This window comes from Haliaeetus albicilla, chromosome 17, assembly GCF_947461875.1.
Source record: "Haliaeetus albicilla chromosome 17, bHalAlb1.1, whole genome shotgun sequence".
Classification (NCBI taxonomy): Eukaryota; Metazoa; Chordata; class Aves; order Accipitriformes; family Accipitridae; genus Haliaeetus; species Haliaeetus albicilla.
Window position 1 is genome coordinate 17,789,337 of NC_091499.1, and position 26,528 is coordinate 17,815,864.

The 26,528-nt window shown below is 43.4% G+C and overlaps 1 protein-coding gene across 1 annotated transcript in view; it reads right to left on the minus strand.

Moving 5' to 3' along the window:
- Positions 1–24,502, minus strand: part of ASCC3 (activating signal cointegrator 1 complex subunit 3) — a 283,091-nt gene extending 258,589 nt beyond the window's left edge. The window contains exons 1-3 of the mRNA XM_069804940.1: positions 24,356–24,502; positions 1,509–1,652; positions 560–710 (exon numbers count right to left, since the gene is read on the minus strand). Coding sequence (XP_069661041.1) covers positions 560–710; positions 1,509–1,598 — 241 coding nt within the window. The 5' untranslated portion in view covers positions 1,599–1,652; positions 24,356–24,502. The remainder of the gene's footprint in view (positions 1–559; positions 711–1,508; positions 1,653–24,355) is intronic.
- Positions 24,503–26,528: the final 2,026 nt, after the last annotated feature.

Sequence of the window (26,528 nt, forward strand, 5' to 3'; positions counted from 1 at the left end):
ATCAAAAACTAAGTTTCCAATCAAAATTATGTTTTCACACTTGCTTTGCCATAATGTATTTCAGTTTTAAAAGCTTAATTCTAGATGAGTGAAACTTATAATTTATTACTCTCCTCAACACCAAACACTTTAAGCAGAAAACATTTTTATCTGCCTAAGTAGCAGTCCAATTTTTCATGATACCGATCACGTGGAATTAAAGCAGATAACACTAAGATTGTTCTTTTCTCAAAGTATTGCCATTCCAAAAGAAGCTGTTGCTTTTGCTTACTAAAGGTCAATCAAACCATACCACACACTACACAACAATACTATCAAAAAGCAGGAATGTCCATATAACAACAGAATATTTTAAAATAAAACAGAAGACCAAATTGTGCATACACATATCAGATTAACTGGAGTTTCAAAGACATTTCAGGGCAAGCCTGGCATCAAGGTAGAATTAAAATTGTACGACTATGCAAAATATGCAGGCAGAAAGCAGCCTGAAGAAAACAACCACAAACCCAAACAACAAACCAGTATGTTATTAGGCTACTAAAGAATGAAAACATACCTATTTGTTTCGCAGCTTGTAATATAGTTTTTAAATCACCATTTACAGTTTGGTGTTCTTTTTTGTCCAAATTGTCATCAACAAACTTTATTATCTTCTTCCATGTAAGATCAGACTTCAACAACTGTTCATGTAGTTTTGATCTTTTAGTCTGAAAATACAAAATATTTAGGTTTTTTTATTTTATTTCAAATTACTATATGGAGGTTTCTTTAAAATTAAAGATGAGATAAAACCACCTCTTTCTAATTGCATTCAGTCAGTATGTAGTAATGATTGTAAGCAGTTTCCCTATTACGTTTCTTTACACCTTTTCCTGAGCGTAAGGAAGGAATAGGATACACACACACTCTCTCACTACTTTACTCTTCCCAAGGCAGAATCCTCTATAAAGCCAAACTCTTGCAACTTGAAGAGATTTACAGCTCCCAAGATTCCAAATTCATTTCACATTACAGGTTCCCACAATGCATCTATTGCTTTAATGCATTAGTTCTTGGCAGGGGGTGGGGGGGGAAGTACCTAAATTCAGTATCACTAAATTTTTCTAAACATCCCCCAACAAGAATCTGAGGTGAACTTAATATTTGAAGGGAAACGTTTGGCTCCCCAACTCTGCATAAGCTCAGAGCTAAAAACATACCAGCCCAGCCCAACTTAACTTCCTGAAAGATGAAGTAACAGGGCTGCACTGTAACACAGCCAAGCAACCCTATCCATGTCGCACACTGTGATTGTAAGGGCCTAGCATAAGTCACAAAGCTACAGCAAATCTGAGTTTGAGTGAGGACACTCTGAAGGAATGCACAGGAAACTAGACACACTCTGCTCAGTTTTGCTTGCCTACTCTCATAAAATAGCAATGCAAATAAAGAAAGCAAACCATTCTTACTATATATATATACATGAATACTTTACAGTTATGCTCTGGAAAAGAAAAAATCTTTACCCTTAAGTCAGCTAATTCTTCACTGTAATCCTCATGTTTAGTGACATTTGAAAAGGAGCGTAAAGTGCCTGTAAGACGAGGCAAGGCCATCTGTTACTCATTCAGTGATCCATAGGATGAGAAATCAAATCCCAGTTCAAGCACCTAGATGAGAACAAAACAAATAACATGGCTTTGTTAATGCTATAAATACAAACTCACATCATAAACTTGAAAGACCTTTTTGAGCAAGCAGAACTTGGCTGGCGCTTCAATTAAACAAGTTCAAAAAAAATCTCTCTCAAAATGCTGATAATCAAGACTCAGTAGAAGGGAGGTGAAAGGCACAAAGCATAGGCAAGACTTGGTAACATGCAGAGGTCACTCAGCAGGTTCTTCTTCTGTCTCCTCCCTAAAGAAAAGTTACCAGCAATGAGGCAAAATGACAATTATCCTTTAGTGCCACTAACACAAGAGTATTATAGTGAAATCTATGTAACTGAACTTTAGCTCCCAACAGCAGTACGCGATTACAACCTACGCCAAGATTTCCTCTGAACCAGCCCACTCTGAGAGCTTCCAGGTCATTAACAGCTTCCAGCGCTGATGCAAGGGCATCCTTCGTGACAACCGCTTAGCCATTTTTAACCAGCAAAACAGGCAAAGAAAATTATGTTAGGAAAAAAAGATTGTAATACGCATAGCACTGAACTATTGTAAGACATAAAGAGAATAAAAGGGCTACTGGAAAACTGAAAAAAGTATGCCTCGGGATGTTTTCATCTCACAACTGGGAGCGTGCTCACATGCACATGTGCTTACACAGCACAGGGCGCTTTCCAGGACTACAGCCTATTTCTGCGTGGTCTTATTTCCTCTGTGAAACAGGCTCATATCTATACAGCAAAACACAGCTGTTCTCCATCTGAACTTGTACTCGTTCCAAACCTTTTACTGAAACCATTCTCAAAGTTGTTTAATTTCAAAAGGTGCCCACAGCTGAATTGTTTAATGAACTCTTAATGCACAGCTACAGTTTCTGATGGTAGCAGATAGATACAGATTTAGGTGGTTTTTGAAACAATTAATGATACCATTACAAACCTAATAATCTGCATCATTCTTAGCATGCCTGAAGACCATCAGCCATCCAGAATTTAAATAACTTAAAACAGAGTTAATAAAGTGAGTTTCCCCCCCACAGTCATATGCTGTACAAAATTCCCTGCTTTAATCCAATTATCCTTAACATTTTCCTTCATTTAATGACTACATTTGTATTTTAGTTACCAACTTTGCAATACAGCACAAAATCAAATCCAGATGCAGTGTTCCAGTCACGGACAGAGAAATGTCACTGACTTGTTAGGTCTGCTTGCTTTCCTAACTCGCATTAAGATGGTTTTTGAGAAAATCTATTACAACAGCTGATATTTGAGAGACAAATGTTATAATGATGAAGCTACAAAATGTGGAAATATAAAATCTTTACCTGTGAAGGGGATAGAAGGAAATGTTCAAATTCAAGCCTAGAAGCAGACAGAGCCAAGGAATACTGCAGCTTTTGAAATGTTCAGTGGATATATGACGTGTAATTCATACCAGCATAGCTCCTAGTGAAAACAGCCTATGAACATTATAGCCACCATTATAGAAAGGAAGTAACGTGTCCAAAATTTGACACACTCTAAACCAACCTTTTTTGTTTGAACCCAACAAAAAAGGCAGATCACTCTCATACTGCTCCAATGACATCATTGCCATTAGCTGTTAAAGATCACTCCATTTGCCTATTTATTTTATACCTACACTTGAATACCTTCTTCTATAGAATTATGGTCCTTTACATACCATATAACAACATAATTGTAATATTATTATCTTAATTGTCCTTTCTGAAATAACATGCACAGTAATCTATGAAAGTTCAAACCCACTGTTAAAAAGTTCACTTTTCACACACGCTTTTAGGGAGATTTTAAAGCATCTCAGGCAGGCCCTTTCATTAGGAAATTGAATTTTAAAGGTGGGTTTCTTACTCCTTTATTCATCAAGTTATTAATAAATTTCTGAAATAAACCACCTGGAACTCCAGAGGACAAGTAAGGGCCCACCTCCCTGACCACAGGCTTGGCCAGAGAGCCAAATCCAGCCCCGAAGCCTTACAGTTCAGCTCATACTAATAAAGCTGCTCCACACGTGCCTACATGCTTTCAGAACTTGCTGGTCCCCGAGGGGGCTGGCTGAGCAGCCGCTCAAGGCTTCTGCACCTCATTTATAGGCAAACCCCACTTCTGGTCCATGACACCCACCCTCACCAGGGCACCACAAGAAAGCAAAAATAGCCATCAATTAGAAAGCAGGGGACAGGTGCAATTACTCTACTGTTAACATGAAAAACAAGGTAAAATTCATGAACATACACTATTATTCTGCAACATACTAGAGCCAGCTCTAAACACTGGGTCAAAAATGCTGTGGCCCTACGAGATACAGCATAAATTTACACTTGTTTTAAAAAAAAAAAAGTTACCTGCTTTCACATAAAGCCTGCTGATGTAGATACCTGCCTGCATCACACTGCCTTTAAAGTGGATCAGCTACTGCTCATCTTCCCACAGCCACCATAAGGGTAACTAATGCCTTCTGATTTAACAGAAATATATCTGTTTGCTCACAGCTTGATCTAAAACATCTGTACTACCAAATGATCCTGCTAAGATCTGCTGGTTTTGGAACAAGGACCTAAAAGGCAGCAGCGATTAAATCCTATTTACCAGGGCCCACATACAGAAATACAAGATGAACTTTGCCATTCTTCTGCTCATTTTCCCTCAAGAAAATGGTATAAGTACCACCTTATTTCATGTTTGTAGAGGGACAAGTGGAATGAGAATTTAACCTTAAGATCAGTGCAACTTTACATGGTAAAAATATCTCCCCCCCGTCAAGCAAGGACAATTTGGGCCCATTCTGCTAACGATTTTTAGGAAAAGGAACTGAAGTTTGATGATTCCTAGAATTTCCTCAGATTTCCTGCCTCTTTAAAACAAAACCAAAAACCTTAACTTTCCACCAAGCTTCTGTTTGTAAAGCAGAAAGAGCAATACCCACCTTTCTAAAGCTTTGTGAAGAAGAGAAGAAATAACTTTTAAAGCCTATTTTACTTCTTTTAAAAGCAAGCGTAATTTTGATGTTGAAACTTTTGATGAGAGAAAGTAAAACATAAAAGCAGATTATACTCAGAATTCAGGTTTGAAACCATTCAAACTTTATTGTTTGAAAGTAAACCTAACAGTAAACATGGATCATAATCTCAGCAGGTTTTTATTCATTAAACTGAAACATTTAAAAAATTGCTAGCAATATTACAAAGGTAACAAACATTACTAGAGAAGTTTTCCACTTCATATTTTTACCAACTAAAGCTCTCCTCCCACTCCTGGCCCTCCTATACTTTTTTTTATATAAGCAAATAACTGAACCGTCTCTTTCTCTTCTTCACTGAAACTTTACAGAGGTTATGGTCAAAGAGATACCCCTTTTAAATTTACTTAATTCCTATAATCTCTAACAAACCAAACCAACTGCCCGGTAGGACTAAAAGAAGGGGACTGCTCAAATCTGGTACCTCAGCTTTCAAGTTGAACACAAATACTTTACTTACAAATGATGGAATAACATAGCATTAATAGAATCACAGGTAAAATCTGCAGTTATGCTGTCCTATAGTACCAGCTTCTGTAGCCTCTAGTATTTAACTTGTTATAGGTCCCTTAAAACCTCATAGCAGTCATTTTGTTTAAATTGTTTAAGGAATATTAAGACATGTTACCAAGTTTTGCCTATATTGCCTATAATTCTTTAAACTATTAACAAGTTTCTCACTGTCTATATAAACTTCTCATTAATAAAACCTGAAGAAGTTATTACCAATTATTAATCTAATCAAAGAACGCTATAAAGAAAAAGAGGCTTTAGACATAAACAATTAATAGCAGGTTGCTATTGACCACATAGTATTTGGATCAAATAGCATTTTCACTTTCAAAAGTGGAAACATTTCAAATGAAAAGGAAGCTAAAAAGGCAAAAGATATCCCAGCCATAAGGGAATACAAAAAGAAAGGGACAGTACAGTAACTTTTTGCGCTTTAAATACATTTAAAAAAACCTTAAAATAAATGTTAGCACAGCATTAAAGCAGCAAGACCATGAGGACACACTAAGACATTTTAAATATATCCACACAGAGAATATTTTACTTCTTTACACTACTACGCAAGAGGAATAAAAATAAAGAAAGCCCTAAGTATTAAATTTTAGTGACATGAACACATTTTAGAATTGCTACAATTAACCTCAGCAGCTTCATTAACACAAAGGTAAGCTTCATATTTTATTTACAAATAAGTTTCAGTATTTAAAGAAACACCACATTCTATTCGGTGTGTATTGCTCACTGCCATTTTAAACAAACAAATAAAAGCATTAGATGAAAAAGCTATTTCACAACAATGAGGACATTTGTATTAGATTCACTTAAACTTCTTATCCAAGCACGTTTGATGCAAACAGTACAAATACAGCACCTGGCATCAAAGTTGCCAGCCAGGGATAATAGGGGTTTAACAATGTCTCAGACATTAATCATACACAGCAGGCCAAAGCAAGATACTACAATATTAATGTTTTCCAACTCATATGTTGCACCTTTATACACAGTGCTATATGATATAGTAACAGTTGTACACTTTCGGACATCTCATTTTATGCAATAGTCTCAGGCATCACACTGGAATTCTCTCAAGTTGTCTGGGTTGAATACTGACCCAGTCTTGACTGGAGATCAGCAATCTTTGAAAGGGAGATGTCAAGATTAAGGAATACGTACTCAGAAAGAAACAGTGGCTGTCTGATACATGGTATTCATCTCAGTGAATACCAGAATTAAAACAAACGTTTCAGCATAATGAGGAAGCATAACAGTGCCTGTGTGTGCCATCCTTCATTTAAGTGACAATTTCAGATCTTAATTACATAAGTCACTAAACCAAAAAAAAAAACCCTCTAAAAAACAAATAACAGAATTGCAAGCCATGTATTCAATAGAGTATTAACCCTTTCCAGATTCTCTCTCTCTCACCATTTTAGCCACGTACATGGGATTAAACACCAGCTGCTTAACACTGTTCCTGCTAGCATCAGCTGGAAAGGCGTTTCCTGTGATTACACCCAATACTGTTTTGGTGTGATGCCAAACATGTGGCTTGGCCCAATAATGTGTTCATTTTAGATGTGCTTTGAAATCACTACTAAGGATAGCTGTCACTTCTAAAAAAAAATAATAATAATTTAAAAAAAATAATCAAACCACCTTTTTTTCAGAATAACTCATCTTTCTTTTCCAAGAACATAAGATGTACTTCAGTTGTTAGACTGAGAAACGTCTGCCTTTTTACACCCCATCACCTTAACTTTTTCATTCTCTGCAGTGAGACAAACTGCATCCAAAGCAATAGAGACTTAAAGACTTGCCTTAGATGTGGAGATGTACTATAAGCTAATCTCGTCCTTCAACGTACATAACATCTATGTTCATTTAAATGCTAGGCATGGGGGATGTGTGTTGGTTTTTGCTTTAGCTTAATAGAGGACTCTCTGTGCCTCTCTCTTTCACACTGTGCCATCAACAGAGGTTAAAAACAACCCCAGGCACTTCATCTTACTCCGTTACAGAAAAGTTTGTCACTAAAAGAAAAGCAGGAGGTGTATAGAAGGTAAATATGGATGTACGTGTCCAAAGGAAGTAAAGGCAGGATGAAAAACAATAGGTGAGAGAAAGAAAAAAATGTTTGAGCTATCGACAGCTAAGGAACACATGTTGCATCTCACCAACGACGGCTGAGAGGAGATGGGATGCACTTCAGCAAAAAATAATAACTGCTGTAATAATACACACATAATATGTAATTGCATAAGTGCTGTGATAAGACCATGCTAGATCACCTGTTCAGATGAAAGTAAGAAAGGCTCGATAACACATTCTTGTAGCGAACAGCAAGCACACAGAAGGATAAAGGCTCCAACACTAACTACTGGCCACAGAGATGGCATTGCTAGGTTGACCCTGGTTGGATGCCAGGTGCCCACCAAAGCCGCTCTATCACTCCCCCTCCTCAGCTGGATGGGGGGGAGAAAATATAACAAAAGGCTCGTGGGTCAAGATAAGGACAGTTTAATAAAGTGATAGCAAAGGTTGCGCGCGCGAAAGCAAAGAAAACAAACAAATGATGTTATTCTCTACTTCCCATCAGCAGGCGATGTCTAGCCACTTCTCGGGAAGCAGGGCTTCAGTACGCGTAGTGGTTGCTCCGGAAGACAAAATGCCCCCCCTCTTCCGTCTCCCTTTACTTAGCTTTTATATCTGAGCTGACGTCATATGGTATGGAATATCTGTTTGGTTAGTTTAGGTCAGCTGTCCTGGTTATGTCCCCTCCCAAGATCTTGCCCTGCCCCAGCCTGCCATTGAGGGGGGGGCAAAAATGTTGGAGAGACAGCCTTGATGCTGTGCCAGCATTGCTCAGCTGTAGCCAAAACACTGGTGTGCTATCAACACCTTTCTAGCTACTGATGCAGAGCACAGTGCTATGAGGGCTGCCATGGGGAGTATTAACTCCATCTCAGCCAGACCCAATACAATCTCCACCCCTTATTCCATACCATTTGCGTCCTGCTCAGGTTCCACATAACTTAATACAGATATCTTCTAACCATACTATTGTATTTAATTCTCATTACTGAAACCCTTTCTCACCAACACTTACAACTGAGACTACATACTTAAACCACTTTTATACCCAACGTACGGATTTATACATTCTTATTAATTACTATCCCCTGTCCTTTAAGAGATAGATATTCCATGGGCTTCTTCCACTCTTCCTGATGTTCACATACAGGTTATGACTTGAGCCCCATCCATCAAGATGAGTGGTCAGGACAGGAGAAGCAGTATGTTCGATCGTTGGGCCCCAACACCAGCTTGGTTTGGGTCACCGATGCACTTGTCTGGTTCCTTGCGAAGTTCACTCTTCTGCAGTTCAGGTCACTCCTGCTACATTACTTCCTACAACATACAACTCACATCACAGATTATTTTTCCCCCAAGGTTAAATGTCCTTGAGGCACACACCGGGTCTCCCCATCCTTCCGCATTACCCACCAAGTACACCCAGGTCCCTGAGCAAAGACAATCCCACGAATGGGTTTGCCTTTTCCCATGGGAGGTGCAATCCACACTGCCTTCCCCAGCCACTTCCCCATGTGCACTACGGGGACCTTATCTCCTCCCACAGTATGTAGGGGTTTTGTTTGGGCAGGACCAGGACGGTTAGCAGATCCTCTGGTGTTAACTAGCCAAGTGGCTTCTGCTAAATTTGTATCCCAATGCTTCCATGTCCCATTGCCTAGCGCTCTCAGCATAGTCTTCAACAGTCCATTATATCTCTCAATTTTCCCAGATGCTTGCGGGTGATAGGGTATGTGGTACACCCACTCAATGCCATGTTTCTTTGCCCAGGAGCTTATGAGGTTATTTCGGAAATGAGTCCCATTGTCTGATTCAATTCTTTCTGGGGTACCGTGTCGCCATAAAATTTGCCTTTCAAGGCCTAAGATGGTGTTTCGGGCAGTGGCATGGTTTACAGGATATGTTTCTAGCCAACCAGTAGTTGCTTCCACCATGGTGAGTATGTAGCGCTTGCCTTGGCGTGTTCGCGGCAGTGGTCCAATGTAGTCAATTTGCCAGGCCTCGCCATATCGAAAACCCAGCCACCGCCCTCTGTTCCAGGGAGACTTTACTCTGGTAGCTCGTTTGATTGCAGCACATGTTTCACATTCATGAGTGACCTGCGTAATGGCCTCCATGGTCAGGTCCACCCCTCGATCACGAGCCCACCTATATGTTGCATCTCTCCCTAGATGTCCCGATGTCTCATGGGCCCATCGAGCTACAAATAGCTCACCTTTACGCTCCCAGTCCAGGTCCACCTGAGCTATTTCTATTTTGGCAGCCTTGTCTACCTGTTCATTATTTCGATGTTCTTCAGTGGCACGGCTTTTGGGCACGTGAGCATCTACATGACGTACCCTTAGAGTTATGTGTTCTACACGGGCAGCAATGTCCTGCCACAATGCTGCTGCCCAGATGGGTTTACCCCTGCGTTGCCAATTGGTCTTCTTCCACTGCTGTAGCCACCCCCATAGGGCATTAGCCACCATCCAGGAGTCAGTATAGAGGTAGAGTACCGGCCATTTTTCTCGTTCAGCAATGTTTAGGGCTAGTTGGATGGCTTTCACTTCTGCAAACTGACTTGACTCGCCTTCTCCTTCAGTGGCCTCAACGACTTGGCGTGTGGGACTCCACACAGCAGCTTTCCACTTCCGATGGTTCCCTACCACACGACAGGATCCATCAGTAAACAAAGCATAACACCTTTCGTCTTCTGGTAACTCATTATATGGTGGTGCCTCTTGGGCACGAGCCACCTCCTCAGGTGATGCTCCAAAATCTCTGCCTTCTGGCCAGTCCATGATCTCTTCCAGAATTCCTGGGCGGTTAGATTTCCCCAGTCGAGCCCGTTGCGTGATCAATGCTATCCACTTACTCCATGTAGCGCTGGTTGCATGATGTGTAGAGGGGATGTTTCCTTTGAACATCCAGTGTAGCACGGGCAATCGTGGTGCCAAGAGGAGATATGCTTCTGTACCAACAACTTCTGAAGCGGCTCGAACCCCCTCATATGCTGCTAGTATCTCTTTTTCAGTCGGGGTGTAGTGGGCTTCTGATCCTCGGTACCCCCGGCTCCAAAACCCTAATGGTCGACCTCGGGTTTCTCCTGGTGTTTTCTGCCACAGGCTCCAGGTGAGACCATGATCCCCAGCTGCAGTGTAGAGTATATTTTGCACATCTGGTCCTGTCCGGACAGGCCCAAGAGCTACTGCACGAGCTATTTCTTGTCTGATATGCTCAAAGGCTTGTTGTTGTTCAGGGCCCCATTCAAAATAGTTCTTTTTCCGCGTTACTCGATAGAGAGGGCTCACAAGCTGACTGTAACCTGGAATATGCATTCTCCAGAACCCCACAAGGCCTAGGAAAGCTTGTGTTTCTTTCTTGTTAGCTGGTGGAGACATAGATGCTATCTTGTTAACCACCTCCATAGGGACATGACGGCGTCCATCCTGCCATTTTATTCCCAAGAACTGAATCTCCTGTGCAGGTCCCTTGACCTTGCTTTTCTTTATGGCGAAACCAGCTTTCAGAAGAATCTGAATTATTCTTTTCCCCTTCTCAAACACTTCTTCTGCCTCATTGCCCCACACGATGATGTCATCTATGTATTGTAAATGTTCAGGGGCTTCGCCTTGTTCCAGTGCTGTTTGGATTAATCCGTGACAAATGGTAGGACTGTGCTTCCACCCCTGGGGCAGTCGATTCCAGGTGTATTGGACGCCTCTCCATGTGAAAGCAAACTGTGGCCTGCACTCTGCTGCCAAAGGAATGGAGAAAAATGCATTGGCAATATCAATTGTAGCATACCACGTGGCTGCCTTTGATGCCAGTTCATATTGGAGCTCTAACATGTCTGGTACAGCAGCACTCAGTGGCGGTGTCACTTCATTCAGGCCGCGATAATCTACTGTTAACCTCCACCCTCCATCAGACTTTTGCACTGGCCATATAGGACTATTAAAAGGTGAATGAGTCTTGCTGATGACTCCTTGGCTCTCTAGGTGATGAATCAGCTCATGGATGGGAGCCAGGGAGTCTCGGTTTGTCCGATATTGCCGACGGTGCACCGTCCTGGTAGCGATTGGCACCTGTTGTTCTTCAACTTGCAACGATCCCACAATGAAGGGATCTTCCGAGAGGCCAGGCAGAGTAGATAGCTGTTTGATCTTCTCTGCATTTACAGTGGCTACACCAAAAGCCCATCGGTACCCCTTTGGGTCCTTGAAGTACCCTCTCTTGAGGTAGTCAATGCCAAGGATACAAGGGGCCTCTGGGCCGGTCACAATGGGGTGCTTTTCCCACTTGTCCCCTGTCAAGCTCACTTCAGCCTCCAGTATAGTCAATTCTTGGCATCCCCCTGTCACTCCAGAGATCCAGATGGGTTCCGTGCCCCTGTATCCTGATGGCATCAGTGTACACTGTGCACCAGTGTCTACCAAAGCCTTATACTTCTGTGGGTCTGATGTGCCAGGCCATCGAATCCACACAGTCCAGTATATCCGGTCATCCCTTTCCTCCTCCTGGCCGAAGGCAGGGACCCTCTATTGCTGTTCCTCATCAGAATATTCACTGTCCGATCCTTGCGGTACCAGACCAGAAGTCCCCTCACCAGAATCAAGGGAGGTAGTTTCAGTTCTTCTATGCCTGGAGGATCGCTGAGTGCTTTCTTGGGCCTCTACAGCAACTACGCTGACAGCCTTCTTCTTGGGTGACCCCTTCTTAACAGCTGTCTTCCCTCTCAGTTCACGCACACGGGCTTCCAGCTTAAAGGTGGGTTCACCATCCCACTTCCTCATGTCCTCCCCTTGGTCACGCAGGAAGAACCAGAGTGTACCACGTGGCATACGCCTTAGGCTCCCTTTCCCTCTGACTGGGGCAGGAGAGGACTGATTTCTTGGAGCATCCCTAACAGCCAAGGCACTGTCCTGTAGGGATGAGGAAACACAGAGATTTTCCTCAAAGTTTTGGAGCCAAGACGACACTTTCTCCACAGTTGGTGTTTCCATATCTGGACAATACATTGCTGCCAAGCTGTTAGAATACGATGCTGGGGCACCTTGAATCACCTTTCGCCACATGGCCCGTGTGCACAGGACATCCTCTGGATCTTTGGAGACTTCCTCATCATCTAGATCACTGTAGATGACTTCCACCACTGCTAACTCTCTCAGGTACTGGATGCCTTCATCTGCGGTAGTCCATTTTTCTGAGGAATTCACAAGATCTTCCTTGAATGGATATCTTGCCCTCACACTTGAGAGAAGCCGGCTCCAGAGACTGCAAACTGCTGCCTCTTTTCCAATTCCTCTTTCAATTCCCCGGTTTCTAGCGAGGGATCCCAGCTGTTGGGCTTCCTTGCCTTCCAGTTGCTGACTATCGGCTCCATTATCCCAGCATCGGAGCAGCCAGGCAGCAATCCGCTCACCTGGCTGGCGGCTGTAATCTTTCCGCAAGTCCCGAAGTTCTGAGGACGTCAGGGACCGGGTAGTTTCCGCTTCCTGTTTAAGTTCCCTCACTCCTTCCTCCAATTTCCTTACCGAAGGACCAGCTTCTAGATCAAGCCTTTCCTCTTCTTCTTCTTCTTCTCTCACTAATCGATGGTATGGACCCGTTGATCTCCTTGTCCACTGCTTCCTTTTCACTACTGGGGCAATTACTGTAGTTGTTGTTGTTTGGGTCCCTATCTCGAGCATGGTGTCCTCAGATGCGGTCTGGGTCCCTGCCTCAACCATGGTCCTCTGACAGTGTTGAACTATGGCTCGGTAGGCATAGGCCAGGCCCCAGTACAGTGCGAGAAGCTGCTGGTTTTCATTGGGATAGGCAAGGCACCCTTCTATCAGGTGGCGCGTCAGTTTGCCAGGGTTACTTGCCTGTTCAGATGTAAAATCCCAGATTATGGGAGGTGATAACCGTCCTAGGAATCTGCCCAAATCCTTCCATATACCCTGCCACCCAGGCACTGGTCGCTTGAGGGCACATTTAAGTATTGCCTCACCTAAAACTTGCCTTCTCTTATACCAGGACGAGACCAGATTCCACAATACCCATAATATGCCACCAGTATTAATTATTAGTATTAAACAGCTTACATAAGGGTGAACAAGGACCTCGGGAGCCTGCATAATAAAACCATTCACATCAATGCCTGGTAGGGAGAGGGAGATGTGTTCCCTCATCTCCTCCACAAGATAGCTCCCACAACACAGGAAAGCCATCAGTGCCAGGACAAAGCACATAGACATTATTTGTATTAGCACGTTCCCGCGTTCCTTCATTCTCCCCACAAGATAGCTACCACAGCAAAACAAAGCCATCAGTGCCAGGACAAAGCACGCAGCCATTATTTGCATTAACATGTTCCCAAACTCAGCAAGCTAGAGATAAGCAAGCAGCTAACAAGCTCCGTGACCTGCACAGGAGCTTGCCACTTAATAGCTAGCTATAGAACACTTAATGCAAAACTGCCGTTGTCTTGTCCCTGTTCGGGCGCCAAAAATGACTGTGGTGGGTTGACCCTGGTTGGATGCCAGGTGCCCACCAAAGCCGCTCTATCACTCCCCCTCCTCAGCTGGATGGGGGGGAGAAAATATAACAAAAGGCTCGTGGGTCAAGATAAGGACAGTTTAATAAAGTGATAGCAAAGGTTGCGCGCGCGAAAGCAAAGAAAACAAACAAATGATGTTATTCTCTACTTCCCATCAGCAGGCGATGTCTAGCCACTTCTCGGGAAGCAGGGCTTCAGTACGCGTAGTGGTTGCTCCGGAAGACAAAATGCCCCCCCTCTTCCGTCTCCCTTTACTTAGCTTTTATATCTGAGCTGACGTCATATGGTATGGAATATCTGTTTGGTTAGTTTAGGTCAGCTGTCCTGGTTATGTCCCCTCCCAAGATCTTGCCCTGCCCCAGCCTGCCATTGAGGGGGGGGCAAAAATGTTGGAGAGACAGCCTTGATGCTGTGCCAGCATTGCTCAGCTGTAGCCAAAACACTGGTGTGCTATCAACACCTTTCTAGCTACTGATGCAGAGCACAGTGCTATGAGGGCTGCCATGGGGAGTATTAACTCCATCTCAGCCAGACCCAATACATTTGCAATTCAGCTTCAGGAGGTAAAAGAATTGCTTACAACAGTTGCTAAAGATTCACAATAAAATTTTAATGGAATAAACAACTTGAAGTTACTGCACAGAAGTAAAACTGGGCAACTACCTGTAAATGAAAATTTGTACAAGTAATAATCGGCAAGCATAATAGGCTTACTGTAGCAGAAAAAAACCACTTACAGAGGCTTTTATCTTTCTTCTGAGCTCTAATGGGAAGGCAAGAACAGAAAAAAAAAAATCAGTATTTATCTGCTGTTCATAGTCTGCTTTACAAACAACATTGTACAGATCTAGTCAAAACTTCAAACATTACACAACCTGTGATAAAAACTAATCTTCATAGAATACCAGGTCGGAAGGGACCTCAAAGATCACATGGTCCAACCTTCCATGGCAAAAGCACGGTCTAGACAAGATGGCCCAGCATCCTGTCCAGATGAATCTTGAAAGCGTCCAATGCTGGGGAATCCACCGCTTCCCCGGGGAGATCATTCCAATGGCTGACTGTTCTCATTGTGAAAAATTTCCTTCTTGCATCCAACTGGAATCTCCCCAGGAGTAACTCGTACCCATTACCCCTCATCTTTTCCATGCGACTCCTTGTAAAAAGGGAGTCCCCATCTTCTTTGTAGCCACCCTTTAAATACTGGAACACGGTGACAAGGTCTCCCCTCAGCCTTCTTTTCTCAAGGCTGAACAAGGCCAGTTCTCCCAGCCTTTCCTCCTACGGCAGGCTTCCCAGTCCTTTGATCATCTTTGTGGCCCTTCTCTGGACCTTTCCAGCCTGCCCACATCTTTTTTGCATAGCGGGGACCAAAACTGCGCACAGTATTCCAGGTGTGGCCTGACAAGCGCTGGGTAGAGTGGGATGATGACTTCTTTTTCTCTGCTGGGGGTGCCCTTGTCGATGCAACCCAGCATCCTGATGGCTTGCTTTGCCACAGCAGCACGCTGTTTGCTCACATTGAGCCGGTTGTCCACCGGGACCCCCTCCCCAGGTCCCTTTCCACAGAGCTCCTCCCCAGCGGGTAGATCCCAGCCTGTGCTGCACTCCTGGATTATGTTTTCCCAGGTGCGAGACCTTACACGGGTCCTTGTTGAACTTCGTAAGGTTCTTGTTAGCCCACTCTTCCAGCCTATCCAGGTCTTCCTGCAGGGAGGCTTTCCCTTCCAAAGCGTCCGCTTCCCCACTCACTTCGGTATCATCGGCAAGCTTCATCGGGTACGCTTGATCCCATCGGCCAGATCGCTTCTGAAGGTATTAAACAGCGTTGGGCCCAGTATCGATCCCTGGGGGACCCCACTTGTGACAGGTTGCCAGTTGGAAGAGGAGCCATTTACCGCCACTCGCTGGGTGCAGCCTGTCAGCCAGTTCCCCACCCACCGCACAGACCACTTGTCCAGGCTGTAACGCATCAGTCTCTCTAGGAGGAGGCTGTGGGAAACCCTATCGAAAGCCTTGGAGAAATCCAGCTAGACGACGTGCACCGCTCAGTGCACACCAACTGAGCAGGTTACTTTGTCATAGAAGGCGACCAGGTTTGTCAAGCACGATTTGCCCTTGGTGAATCCGTGCCGGCTTTTCCCAGTCACGTGCTTCATTTGACTTGTGGTAGCCCCCAGGGGGGTTCATTCCATAACTTCCTTCCCTGACGGTGGGTCTGCGTTCGCATCAAACTGGATTTTTGTTCCCGAGGCCTTGGGCACAACAGCGCTGCTGAAGACTGAGGTGAAAAAAGTGCTCAGAACCTCTGCCTTTTCGGCATTGTTCATGACCAAGTCACCTCTCCTATTTAACAGCGGGCCAATATTTTCCTTCTGTTTCTGCTTGTTGTTTACCTACATGAAGAACCCTTCCTTGCAGTTTTTGACATCTCTGGCCAATTTCAATTAGAGCTGAAGTTTTGCTTTTGCAACTGCCTCTCTGCACATCCTGGCAATGCCCTGGCAGTTCTCAACGGGTATTTGTCTGGTTTTACATCTCTGGTATGCTTCTCTCCTGGTTTTGAGCAGACTCAGAATCTTGCCACCAACAGGGCTTAATTGTACCTCCACAGCTGATTACCATACCAAAGACTACAAAAGTTCTGAAGGTGGCCACAAGAAAAGCTTACCAAAACAAGCTTTCCCATTCTAGCACTGCTTCTAAACCATGCTGGGGAGCTGTTTCTTAGTCATCCATCCCCTCGCCTTCTCCCAGGAGAACAGTTTACAGGTATATTAGCCCCTTCAGAACATCAGAAGGTGGTCTCCCACAACACTTCACTTTAAAACATCACTGAAATTGATCTGGGATAGTGAAATGACCTTACATTACATAAAGGGAAAGAATGGACACATCTATATGTCAAAACCCTTCAGCAACCCAAGAAGAAAAGCAAGAAGCAGAAAATAATCATACTGAAAGTGTTCTTGCAAAGATATAGCTCATGGTAGTACACAAGAAGCACCTAAGTGTAATTAATTGTGCAAGAGGTAAAAATCATCACGTTACCACTCTTCTAGAAAGATTTGTTAAATACTGTCTATACAAACCTGTCCGAGCACCTTTACGCAACGTGAGGAATTATCAGGAATACGTCAGCTTCAGTGTGCAGTCAGGTCCATCTCTCACAGATAATACATAGCTATACCTGGACATAGACAACTATGACATATGGTGAAAATCCAAATGTCTTTTTGGACAAAAAACTGTAAGGCACACACAAAAGATACAGATCTACACAACGCAAAACAAATTCTACCAGTTTTGTTTTCTGACCACAGCTTGGTATTTTGAGGGCGGTATCAATTACTGGATAGCTTATTCCTGCATAAAACAGCTAACAAGAAATCCTGACATGCCTTCTCATTCAAAGTGACTTCTAGCTAGTCTTTTAAGTCAGATGACTTGCCAATCATCTCTGCCGATGACCAATGTCTTCCATAAGACAACTATTTATTTGTTGGCACTATGCTACCCCTCAGTCTTTCTAACATTCCTCCTAAAAGTCTCTGTCAGCTTATTTAAATACTTTTCCAAAGGTATGTCCTCATGCCTGAACACCTCATGGTCTAACAGCCCTCCCTTACTGGATCCACATCATGGCACACTGAGGGTTCAGTCCAGCTTGGGGGTTAAAAAAGTGAAAGTTTGTATTTCCTATCAGAAAAGCAAACAGAGCCACAATCAAAGTAGAGCTCAGTTTGACATAACATGGTCAAATACTGAAATGCAGGGAAAATGCATACAGATTCCCCAAAATCAACCTATCAAGACAAGCATTTTCAGTTGAGGAAAAGCTGAAAGCACAGTTCAAACCACCCCGGCCTTCCAGGTACCTTTGGGGCTGCCTCCCCCTTCAGACCTTCCTCCTACTGCCTGGAGGCAATACTACCTCCTCCCCTGCAAAGAGAGTTGTAAAGAAACCCAAGGTTGTAACAGACATATCAGAAGCTGTCCCAAGGCAGACAACTGTCTGCTTTCGATCTGGCTTAAGTATAAATTTTTTTAATCTCTTATTTAACATTGGTAGGATGTAGGGGAAAAAAAAATGCCCCAAATTTCAGCCTAAAAATCTGTGGAAAAAAAAATGCAAAGAGCACCTTTTTAAGTATACCCCTACAGCCTGAAAACATGCATACTTCCTTTATGGTAGGCCCTTCTACCAAGAAAAAAAAAAGTTAAATTAATAATACATTTAAACAACACTCAACTATTGAATAGACACATAGTCCCATAAAGTAATATTACTAGAGACAGAGTCCTTTGTCTTCTCTTCAGAGCTCACATGCCACGCAAGCACTTCGAATGGCACATCAGCTATTTGATGACCAGCAAATAACAGCTTCCTCATGGATAATTTAATATTATTACAGTTTAGAATTAGAACTTAAGAAAAAAGAAAGCAGTACTGCATTCCTGTAATATTACAATGCGTGCAAACTAGAATCAAAACTAACAGCTGCTGCCCACCCTTCCTGGGCTGACTGCCTATGTTGGCAATACATGCAAGAGCATACTTTGAGAAAGACACCTGTATGGTTTCCAACAGTGAGGAAACCCCTAACCATCTTTTCACAAAGCTTGTAAACATCAGAAATGAGTGCTTATTCCATGAGAAAATGGGGAGGAGAACAAAAATTGAGGCATTATGTTACTATTCTTGGCTGATACAATGAGAAGGAAAATAGCCACATTATGCCTCTAGTAATCTAAGGAGGTTAAAGCAAGATTTTTTCCAGTTGTGCAATTTTTTAAATGGTTACATTTCTAGAAATGTAGTTATATTCTGTTAGAATGTACATAAAATTTCTTAAAACGTGTTTTAGAAAAATTGCACTGTAAGCTAAGAAAAACACACATTAGTCAAGATTCTCCTATTTAAGAATTAAAAGCCTTTGAACAATTATCATGAGTATTTAGCATGGCAGATATACAAACTGTTCGGATTTATAAAGTCAGCTTTTAAACACTCCCCATAAACAAAAATGCCACACTAACAAGAAAAATACATAATCAAGCATTTTATTTATATTGATGCTTCAGAGGTAACACAGCTCAATACCATATAATGCCATGCTCAGCAATAAAAACTCAGGGAAATGAGAAGCAGGGGCAGGGGCATCCATGCTTACGGTGTTTGTCTTCCCAAGCAACCATTACACATCTCCTATTTTTTCCCTGTCTCACAGCAGAAGGGAGTGAGCGAGAGGCTGGGTGGGCATTTGGCTGCTGGCTGGGGTCAACTCACCACAAATAATAAATTTCCTGGAAGAAATGGAAGTGAGGACTTAAAGATCCTCTTTACTCTTCCCTAATCTTTCAAGGACAGGACAAATTGTTCCCCCTTAGAGTAGCAGCTAAGAGCAATGCCTTCACATTTCTTGAACAAATTAATTAGAATCCAGTTTCCAAATACAGACTGACTAAGAAACTCAGTTCAGCAATCTTCACTGGTTTCAAAGAAAGGAGTGGTTGATATAAATGTTTGTCTATGTTTTTAGAAATATTTGAACACATGCAAGTCAGTCACTACTCTACAAACTCATCTACTTATTCTCACAACTTCCTCAGAATGTTTTACAAGTCAAAAACTGAAATTTACTCCACAAGTCACATGATAAATGCTTCACCAGCAACCCATCATTCCATGATCATCTATTCTTACTGTATGACCAGCTTATGATTAAGATTCAGGCCTGTAATATCAGATTCAGTTTATTTTTCAGGCCAAACTTCCAACATGCCTTTGGGCAAGCAAGAGTAACAGATGGCTCAGAGTAAATACACACCATAGAACAAATAATGGGAAAGTCTAGGGAGATGTATAATCCACATCCCTAAGCTACGATCCTAAACTCAGCATACAATGAAAAGGGAGAGCTAGCAACTTTTCCCTCCCTAAAATATCAGATAGGTAAAACAATCTCTGCCTTCCTGTTAAAAGATATCCTTCTCTAGCATCAACAAGATTTAACAAGCCAGAAAAAGAACACTAGTTTTAATTTGCATCTTGGAGAGATGCGCTCATCTAGAGGCTGGCCACCAAACTCTAGTCCACACGTTAATATACTGAATAAAACACAGAAACCACCAAGTGCCCTTTTAGCAAGAACAAACTGGTAAACGCTCAAGCAGTCCAGCATAGCCACTGTAGCCTAATTCAGTCTTTCTTGGTTTCTCCCTAGCCAAATGGATTTTCAATAAACTATACAAAGCTGTGTGCAACTTCCAGAGAAATATTCTGTACCAAGTGACTAGAATAACCTCAAGGAACACAGGGCATAGGGATCTTTCACACCACTGGTTAATTCAGTGAGCACTGTTACCACAGAACCAGAGCATGCTGCTACTTCTTGCTTCAATCCCATTTTTAGGTGTCTGTGCAAAGTGCTGGGGTGGGCTGACCCTGGCCAGCAGCCAAGCAGCCACAGAGCTGCTTGCTCACCCCACACCGCAGTGGGACAGGGGAGAAAACAGAAACAACAAAAGTACGAAAACATATGGTTTGAGATATAGATGGTTTAATAGAGGAAGGAAAGGAAAAAAAACCCAAAACCAAACAACCCACAAGCGAAGGAAAAGAAACTGCTCACCACATCCCACAGGCAGACCAATGTCCCACCAATCTCCAAACAAAAGACACACTGGAAGCAAAAAAAGCCCTTTCTTCTTCCTCTACCTCAGTTTTTATTTCTGCACATACAACACACAGTATAGAACATCCATTTGGCCAATTCGGGTCGGCTGTCCCACCTGTGTCACCACCCAACCTCTTGCCCACTTCCAGCCTACTCACTGGGCAGGCAGGGTGGGAAAAAGAAAGCCTTGATGCTATGCGAGCACCGTTCAGCAACAGCCAAAACATTGGTGTGTTACCAATGCTTTTTTAGCTGCAAATCTAAAGCACTACGGCTATGATGAAAGTTAACTCCTAAACCCAATACAAGAACATACTCGCATTGCTTTGTGCAAACAGAGGCTATCAAATTCCTCAGAGAGAGATGAGCGCAAAGAATGCCCTGCCTGTAGATCCCATAGGGATTGTGCTTGCAATAAACACAAAATTGCTCATTTCTGTGATGTGATGAGGTATTTAAAAAAAGCAAGAATGGGTAAATGCAGAATGACTGACTATTGCTCATAATGTAAGAATAAGGAGGTACATGATAAAACTGAGTATTAGGGTGAAAACAATACCAAACGGAATGCCTTTCCTATATAGAACATAATTAAATCTGGGAATTCATTGCCACAAGATGCCAAAAATAGTGTAAGTTCAAGCATGCTCAAAAAAGAAGTAGATGAATTAATGGAAGCCAGATACCTTGGTAGCTACTGAACTCAACAGCTTAGAGGCAGATCATCAGTTACTTAAATCACTGACTACTGAAAGGTAATACAAAAAGTGAAGGCATCACTGTATTTGTTTTGCAATTTATTTCTTTTTTCAGTATATCGCTTAAGCACCTGCTACTAGCTGCTACAGGAGAGAGACACTAGACAAACATTGTTTGAAAACAGAGCTACAGGGTGAGATGACAACAGAGATTCTGAGGATTACAATCTGGGATTTAGGAGCCTAAAGTGTCTAAATCTATTTCTGGGTCCAACCCTTGTTTCCTTCTCTTCTTGGTTTGGACATCAGCTATCATATTTCTAACAAACTTCCAACTACACATACAGGTCATTTATTAAACTGCTTTTAATTAGTTAAGTTTTTCCACACTAGAGAGATTTTGCTTTTTCTTCTTTCTCCAAACATTAAAGCATGATTTGCAGCCTATGCATTTTTTTAAACCAAAGTGTTCAACATCAACTTCAACAATTGGTACTAAAAAGAATTTACCAGGAAAACATTAAGCTGTTATTTGGAGTAATGAGGACTTCCAGCAAATTTTGTAGGCAGAAAGAGAAACCTGTTTGGTACTCAGAACACTAATATGAGCTAGAATTAATCACACATTTAACAACTTCCAAATAAACTTTACATTACAGCTATCCAGCGAACAACATGTGCCTCTCCCTCCCCCAACCACCTCCCCACCCCAAAAGCAGCTCCTATGACTATGTAAGAGGAATGAAACACATAGGAAGAACATGGACCAGCCTGAGCTCAGTTCAGTATTTATAAAGGATAACTTTTTTCAGAGAAGGAATTGTAGTTTAACAAGAACCTGCAGAAATACACACTGCTGCTTTACGAACGACAAATTTTGTATTAACTCTACAAGAAAAGATTTTTCAACTCTAAATGTTCTTCCTGACAACAGAATTAAGAGTACACTTACTAAACCTGTAACTGACACAGAGATAAAAGGGACTGCAACTATTTTAGGGGCCAAGTTACAATTTACAATTATCTTGAAAGAACTATATCCAACATGGATAGTAAAACATAATACATTAAACCAGGAGTAAGAAACTGAAAAAACAGAGGATGCCAAGAAACAGCACATTAGCTGCAGTTTTGCAGAAAAACATCTACAGACTACAGCAAGTGACAATCATCATGTCATTTGTCATGCTGGAAACACCGAAAGACATGGAAAGACAGGAAACATTAATATTTGAAGACAAGAGTAAGGGCTTAAAATATACCAAGTTGTCCTTCCACTAGTCAGTATTAAAAGACTCATTTAGAGTACTGTTGTCTTTGTTATGCACCCTGTCTCTAGAAAGACACATACCGGTTTAGAAAGATGTAATGGAGGATAACAAAAGTGACCAGCAACATAGAAGACATTACCTACTAGGAAAGATAAAACAAACCCAGGTGAGATACGTTATCGGGAGGAGAAACACGATGATATCTTTCAAATACATACATGTTGGCTGCAGGAAGGAAGGAGCAAGAAGAAAACAAAAGGGTGAAAAAGAGCAGTGTGCACTCCTCTTAGTTTCGAGAAAGCCCACCTAAGTATCACTTCAAGTTTAGCTTCAAAGAAAGGTCCATCAACACAGAACTACCTGAACAAAATATTGCCATTTGACAATTTCTTACCTTCTCTCTGATTCAATGGAACTACTGATCTCACCTCTTCCAAAGGCCAAGCTAGCTTTTAGAGAAAACTGAGCAGGTCTAATATTTAAACTAATTTATACAACGCAAAAAGGCCCTAGTTGGGAGTTGGTCAGTGTTCCCATATAAATGGGAAGAGAGTTCTTTCAAATATCTACAAATCCAATTCCAGGGTGATGCAAGTTTACTCTGTAATGGCCAGAAGCAAGTCAGATCCACAGGAAATGATTTCATTAATGGCATCTGCTGAAAAGCACTGTGTGTTTAGACTCAGCACCTAATTGATATAATTAATGTGTTCTTCAGATGAAAGCCAACTTGCACCTGAACTGACGGCTGATTTAGTTTTCTTCCTCCTAAAAATTTATCTCTGCAACCTACCATGTGGATGTACATAATCCTTGTTGCATCTTCTCTGGAATTTCTAATGTTTTTTTCTACTCAATGACTAGACTCAAGTCAAGTCAATCCTCAAGAAAATAACTCAGCTTGAGTATTAGATCTTTAATCTGCAAAAGTGACAGCTACCAGTTCCATTTCAATAGCGCTATTTCACAGTCAATTCTTTAAAAAGCCTAAAGATTCAAAAGGGTCCACAAAAATGTTAGTAAATTAAAGACAACAAAATACAATTCAGAACTCATAAAAGCTTTCAAATAAAGGTATTATTTTAATTCCAGCATGATACACTCTCCCAAAGTGCCTGAAGGGTACGCCTTTGGATGCTAGAGATTGTCCTGCATTTCACAAGCGAAGCCGTCAGTTTACCATTACCAACGAAAACGAAGCAAGTAGCATTCGAAAGGGAAGACACTCTACATGATCGCGTGCTGGTTTTTCATTCTTCGTTTCTCGCTCTCCACGTTTACTAGTACCAGTACTAAGTACTGGAAGTGTTCAGGCCCGTTCAACACCGGTGCCGTTTCCCACGTGACAACGCTCCTGCTGTCCCCGCTTCACGAAACACACGGGGGCCAAGACCAGAAACAGACCCAGAGGAGACCGGGACCCGGCCTTTATTAGCGACCTCGTACCTCCCGCCGAGGTGCGCCCGGCCCCGGGGCACACGCACGCAGACGGCCGGCCCCGGCCCCCCTGCCGGGACAGGGCACCCCAGGGCTGGCCCTGCCGCCGGGACCCCGCCGGGAAGGCAACGTCTGGCACCGGCCGGCGGCCTCGCTGCCCCGAAACAGAGACCCGCGCACCGGCGGGAGGACGCAGACGGCCGCCGGGGCAGGCCGGACCGGGCGGTCCCGCTCCTCACCGAGGGGGGGGCCAGACCGCGGCTCCGCACCAGCCGCGGCGGAGAGCGACCTTCTCCCCGTCTGCCGGAGCGCGGCGAGCTCCGGCCGCCACCGAAGCCGCTGCCCGCCGACCGAGGAGGCGGCCCACACCGGCCCCCGCGCCGCCGCCGCCGCCCGAGCCCGGCGAGCCCCGACCCCCGCCCGCCCGAGCCCGCCGCGCACTTGCCTTCCGGCCTGCCGGTTCCGCTGCCGCGAAGAGGCGGCGTGGCGCGACGCTGCCGTAAAGCGAGCAGGCGGGGCGAAGCGCGGCGCGGCGGGGGCTGTGGGCGGCCGCGGTACGGACTGGCAAGGTACGGACTGGCCCGGCCCGGCCCGGCCAGCTCCGCTCTGATCCGCCTCGCCGCGCTCTTCACCGCCCGCGGCCAGGGCGCGCCTCTGCCCCCCGCCCTCCTCCCTGCTTCTGCGCGCCGCGGAAGACCGGCGCCGTCCACAGGCCTAACCCGGCTACAGGCCGCGCCGCCGCCGCCGCCACCACCTGTTTACCCGCCCGCGCTAGCGCCGTCCGCTGCCTTTTCTGCGTAGAAAAAGGCGTCCCGCCCGCCCCAGTTGTTCCCTGCGTGAACAGCTACACCGCGGGGGCAGCTCCCGGCGGGGTTTCTGTTGCCGCGTCAGCGCCTGGGGCTTTCCCGGCCACGGGTGTCCGTGGGTTTCCGCCCTCTAGGCTCTCTACCGGCTCGGCCATCACTGTTCGCTTAGTGCTGCCCAAACCACGGCTGTACACTGGGGGGTGTCTTACGTGCTCTTCCACGCTTACTCCGTCTTCTGTGTTCTTGAGCAGTGGGGTTTCTAATCCAAAGGCTGCTTAGTAAAATGAGCTGTGCAGAGAGAGGGGGAAAGAAGAATGAGCAATGTCAGATAATTTGGGGACAGAACTTAAGTTGCAAAGAAAAAAAAGCTCACTCTAGAGTGCTTGGGTGCCTGTACGCAAATACATCTGGACTCTAAGAGGCCTCCAGCTGGGTAACTCTCAGCATTCAGATGATTTATTTCTGACTTCTGTCTTCTCAAGTGGCTTTTCTTGTGTTCCGTCTTGCAAAGCATGTAACGGCCCTATCTTCTCAGATCACTGAACTGCTTTCATCTCTGCAGTTCTAGCAAGTATTTTGCTCACATACAAGAAGGCAAGCACTCGTGTGTATATGCCTGTGTGTGTATTTGTACAGTTGGAGATGTTAAAAAACACACTAAGAACATAGTAACATACTCCATCCTTTGCTAAAAGGAAGGAAGCATACACAGTTTAGAGGAATCATAAAGCGTGTGTATCATGGGCTTGGTAGATAGTCATGTGGAGCTGGTTTATAATGTTTCTAGACCACTTATCCTTAAAAGTGTTTGACTAGTCTCAACACTGGAAATCCTGAATTTTTGCCACTTCTATTAAGTTGTCACGTTGTTGAAAATCTTCATAGGGGACTAGCAAGGAGTAAGTACTGTAATTAAGCACTTGTAACTTCATGCTAGATACCTCAGGATTTCAATTTTTGTAACATAATTTTACAGCCATGATCTCAAAGCAAATGGGAACGTTTTATAAATACAGTATTTTATATTTCTAATGCATGGATCTGTCAGGCGAAGTTAAATATAATTACAAAAGAGAGCATCTTAATGTATTTTAAAAAGAGCAGTCCTCTTATGAATTCTTCTAATACTCTTCACTTTTTAAGGAATGTTTTTGTATTCTTTCTGAGTACAAATTTTTAATGGAGAGTAAGGACTAGTCATTGCCATATTGCTTTCCTTAAGGTAGGAAGAAATTCCATTATAGACTTGTGGGTCAAAGCTGTCACTTAACAAATACTACAGTTCTGCCCTTCCTTCCTGACTTCTTGAAATATGTACTTCACATAAAAGCAAGTTTCCAGCCTGACCAAACCAAGACTCTTTTTCTTATCATAGAGGAGAGACAGGCAATACTGAAGCAATATGTTGTTGTGGTTTAACCCCAGCCAGCAGCTAAGCACCACGCAGCCGCTCTCTCACTCCTCCCTCCTTTCAGTGGGATGAGGAGGAAAATTGAAAAAAAAAAAGTAAAACCTGTGGGCTGAAATAAGAACAATTTAATAACTAAAGTAAAATAAAATACAATACTAACAATAACAATAACAAGTAATGATAATAATGAAAAGGGGTAGAACAAAAAAAAGGAAAAAAAAAACCCCACAAAACCACCCAAGAAAAGACAAGTGATGCACAATGCAATTGCTCACCATCCACTGATGGATGCCTGAGCAGCAATCTGCCCCTCCCAGCCAACTACCCCCAGTTTATGTACTGAGCATGACATTCTGTGGTATGGAATATCCCTTTGGCTAGTTCGGGTCAGCTGTCCTGGC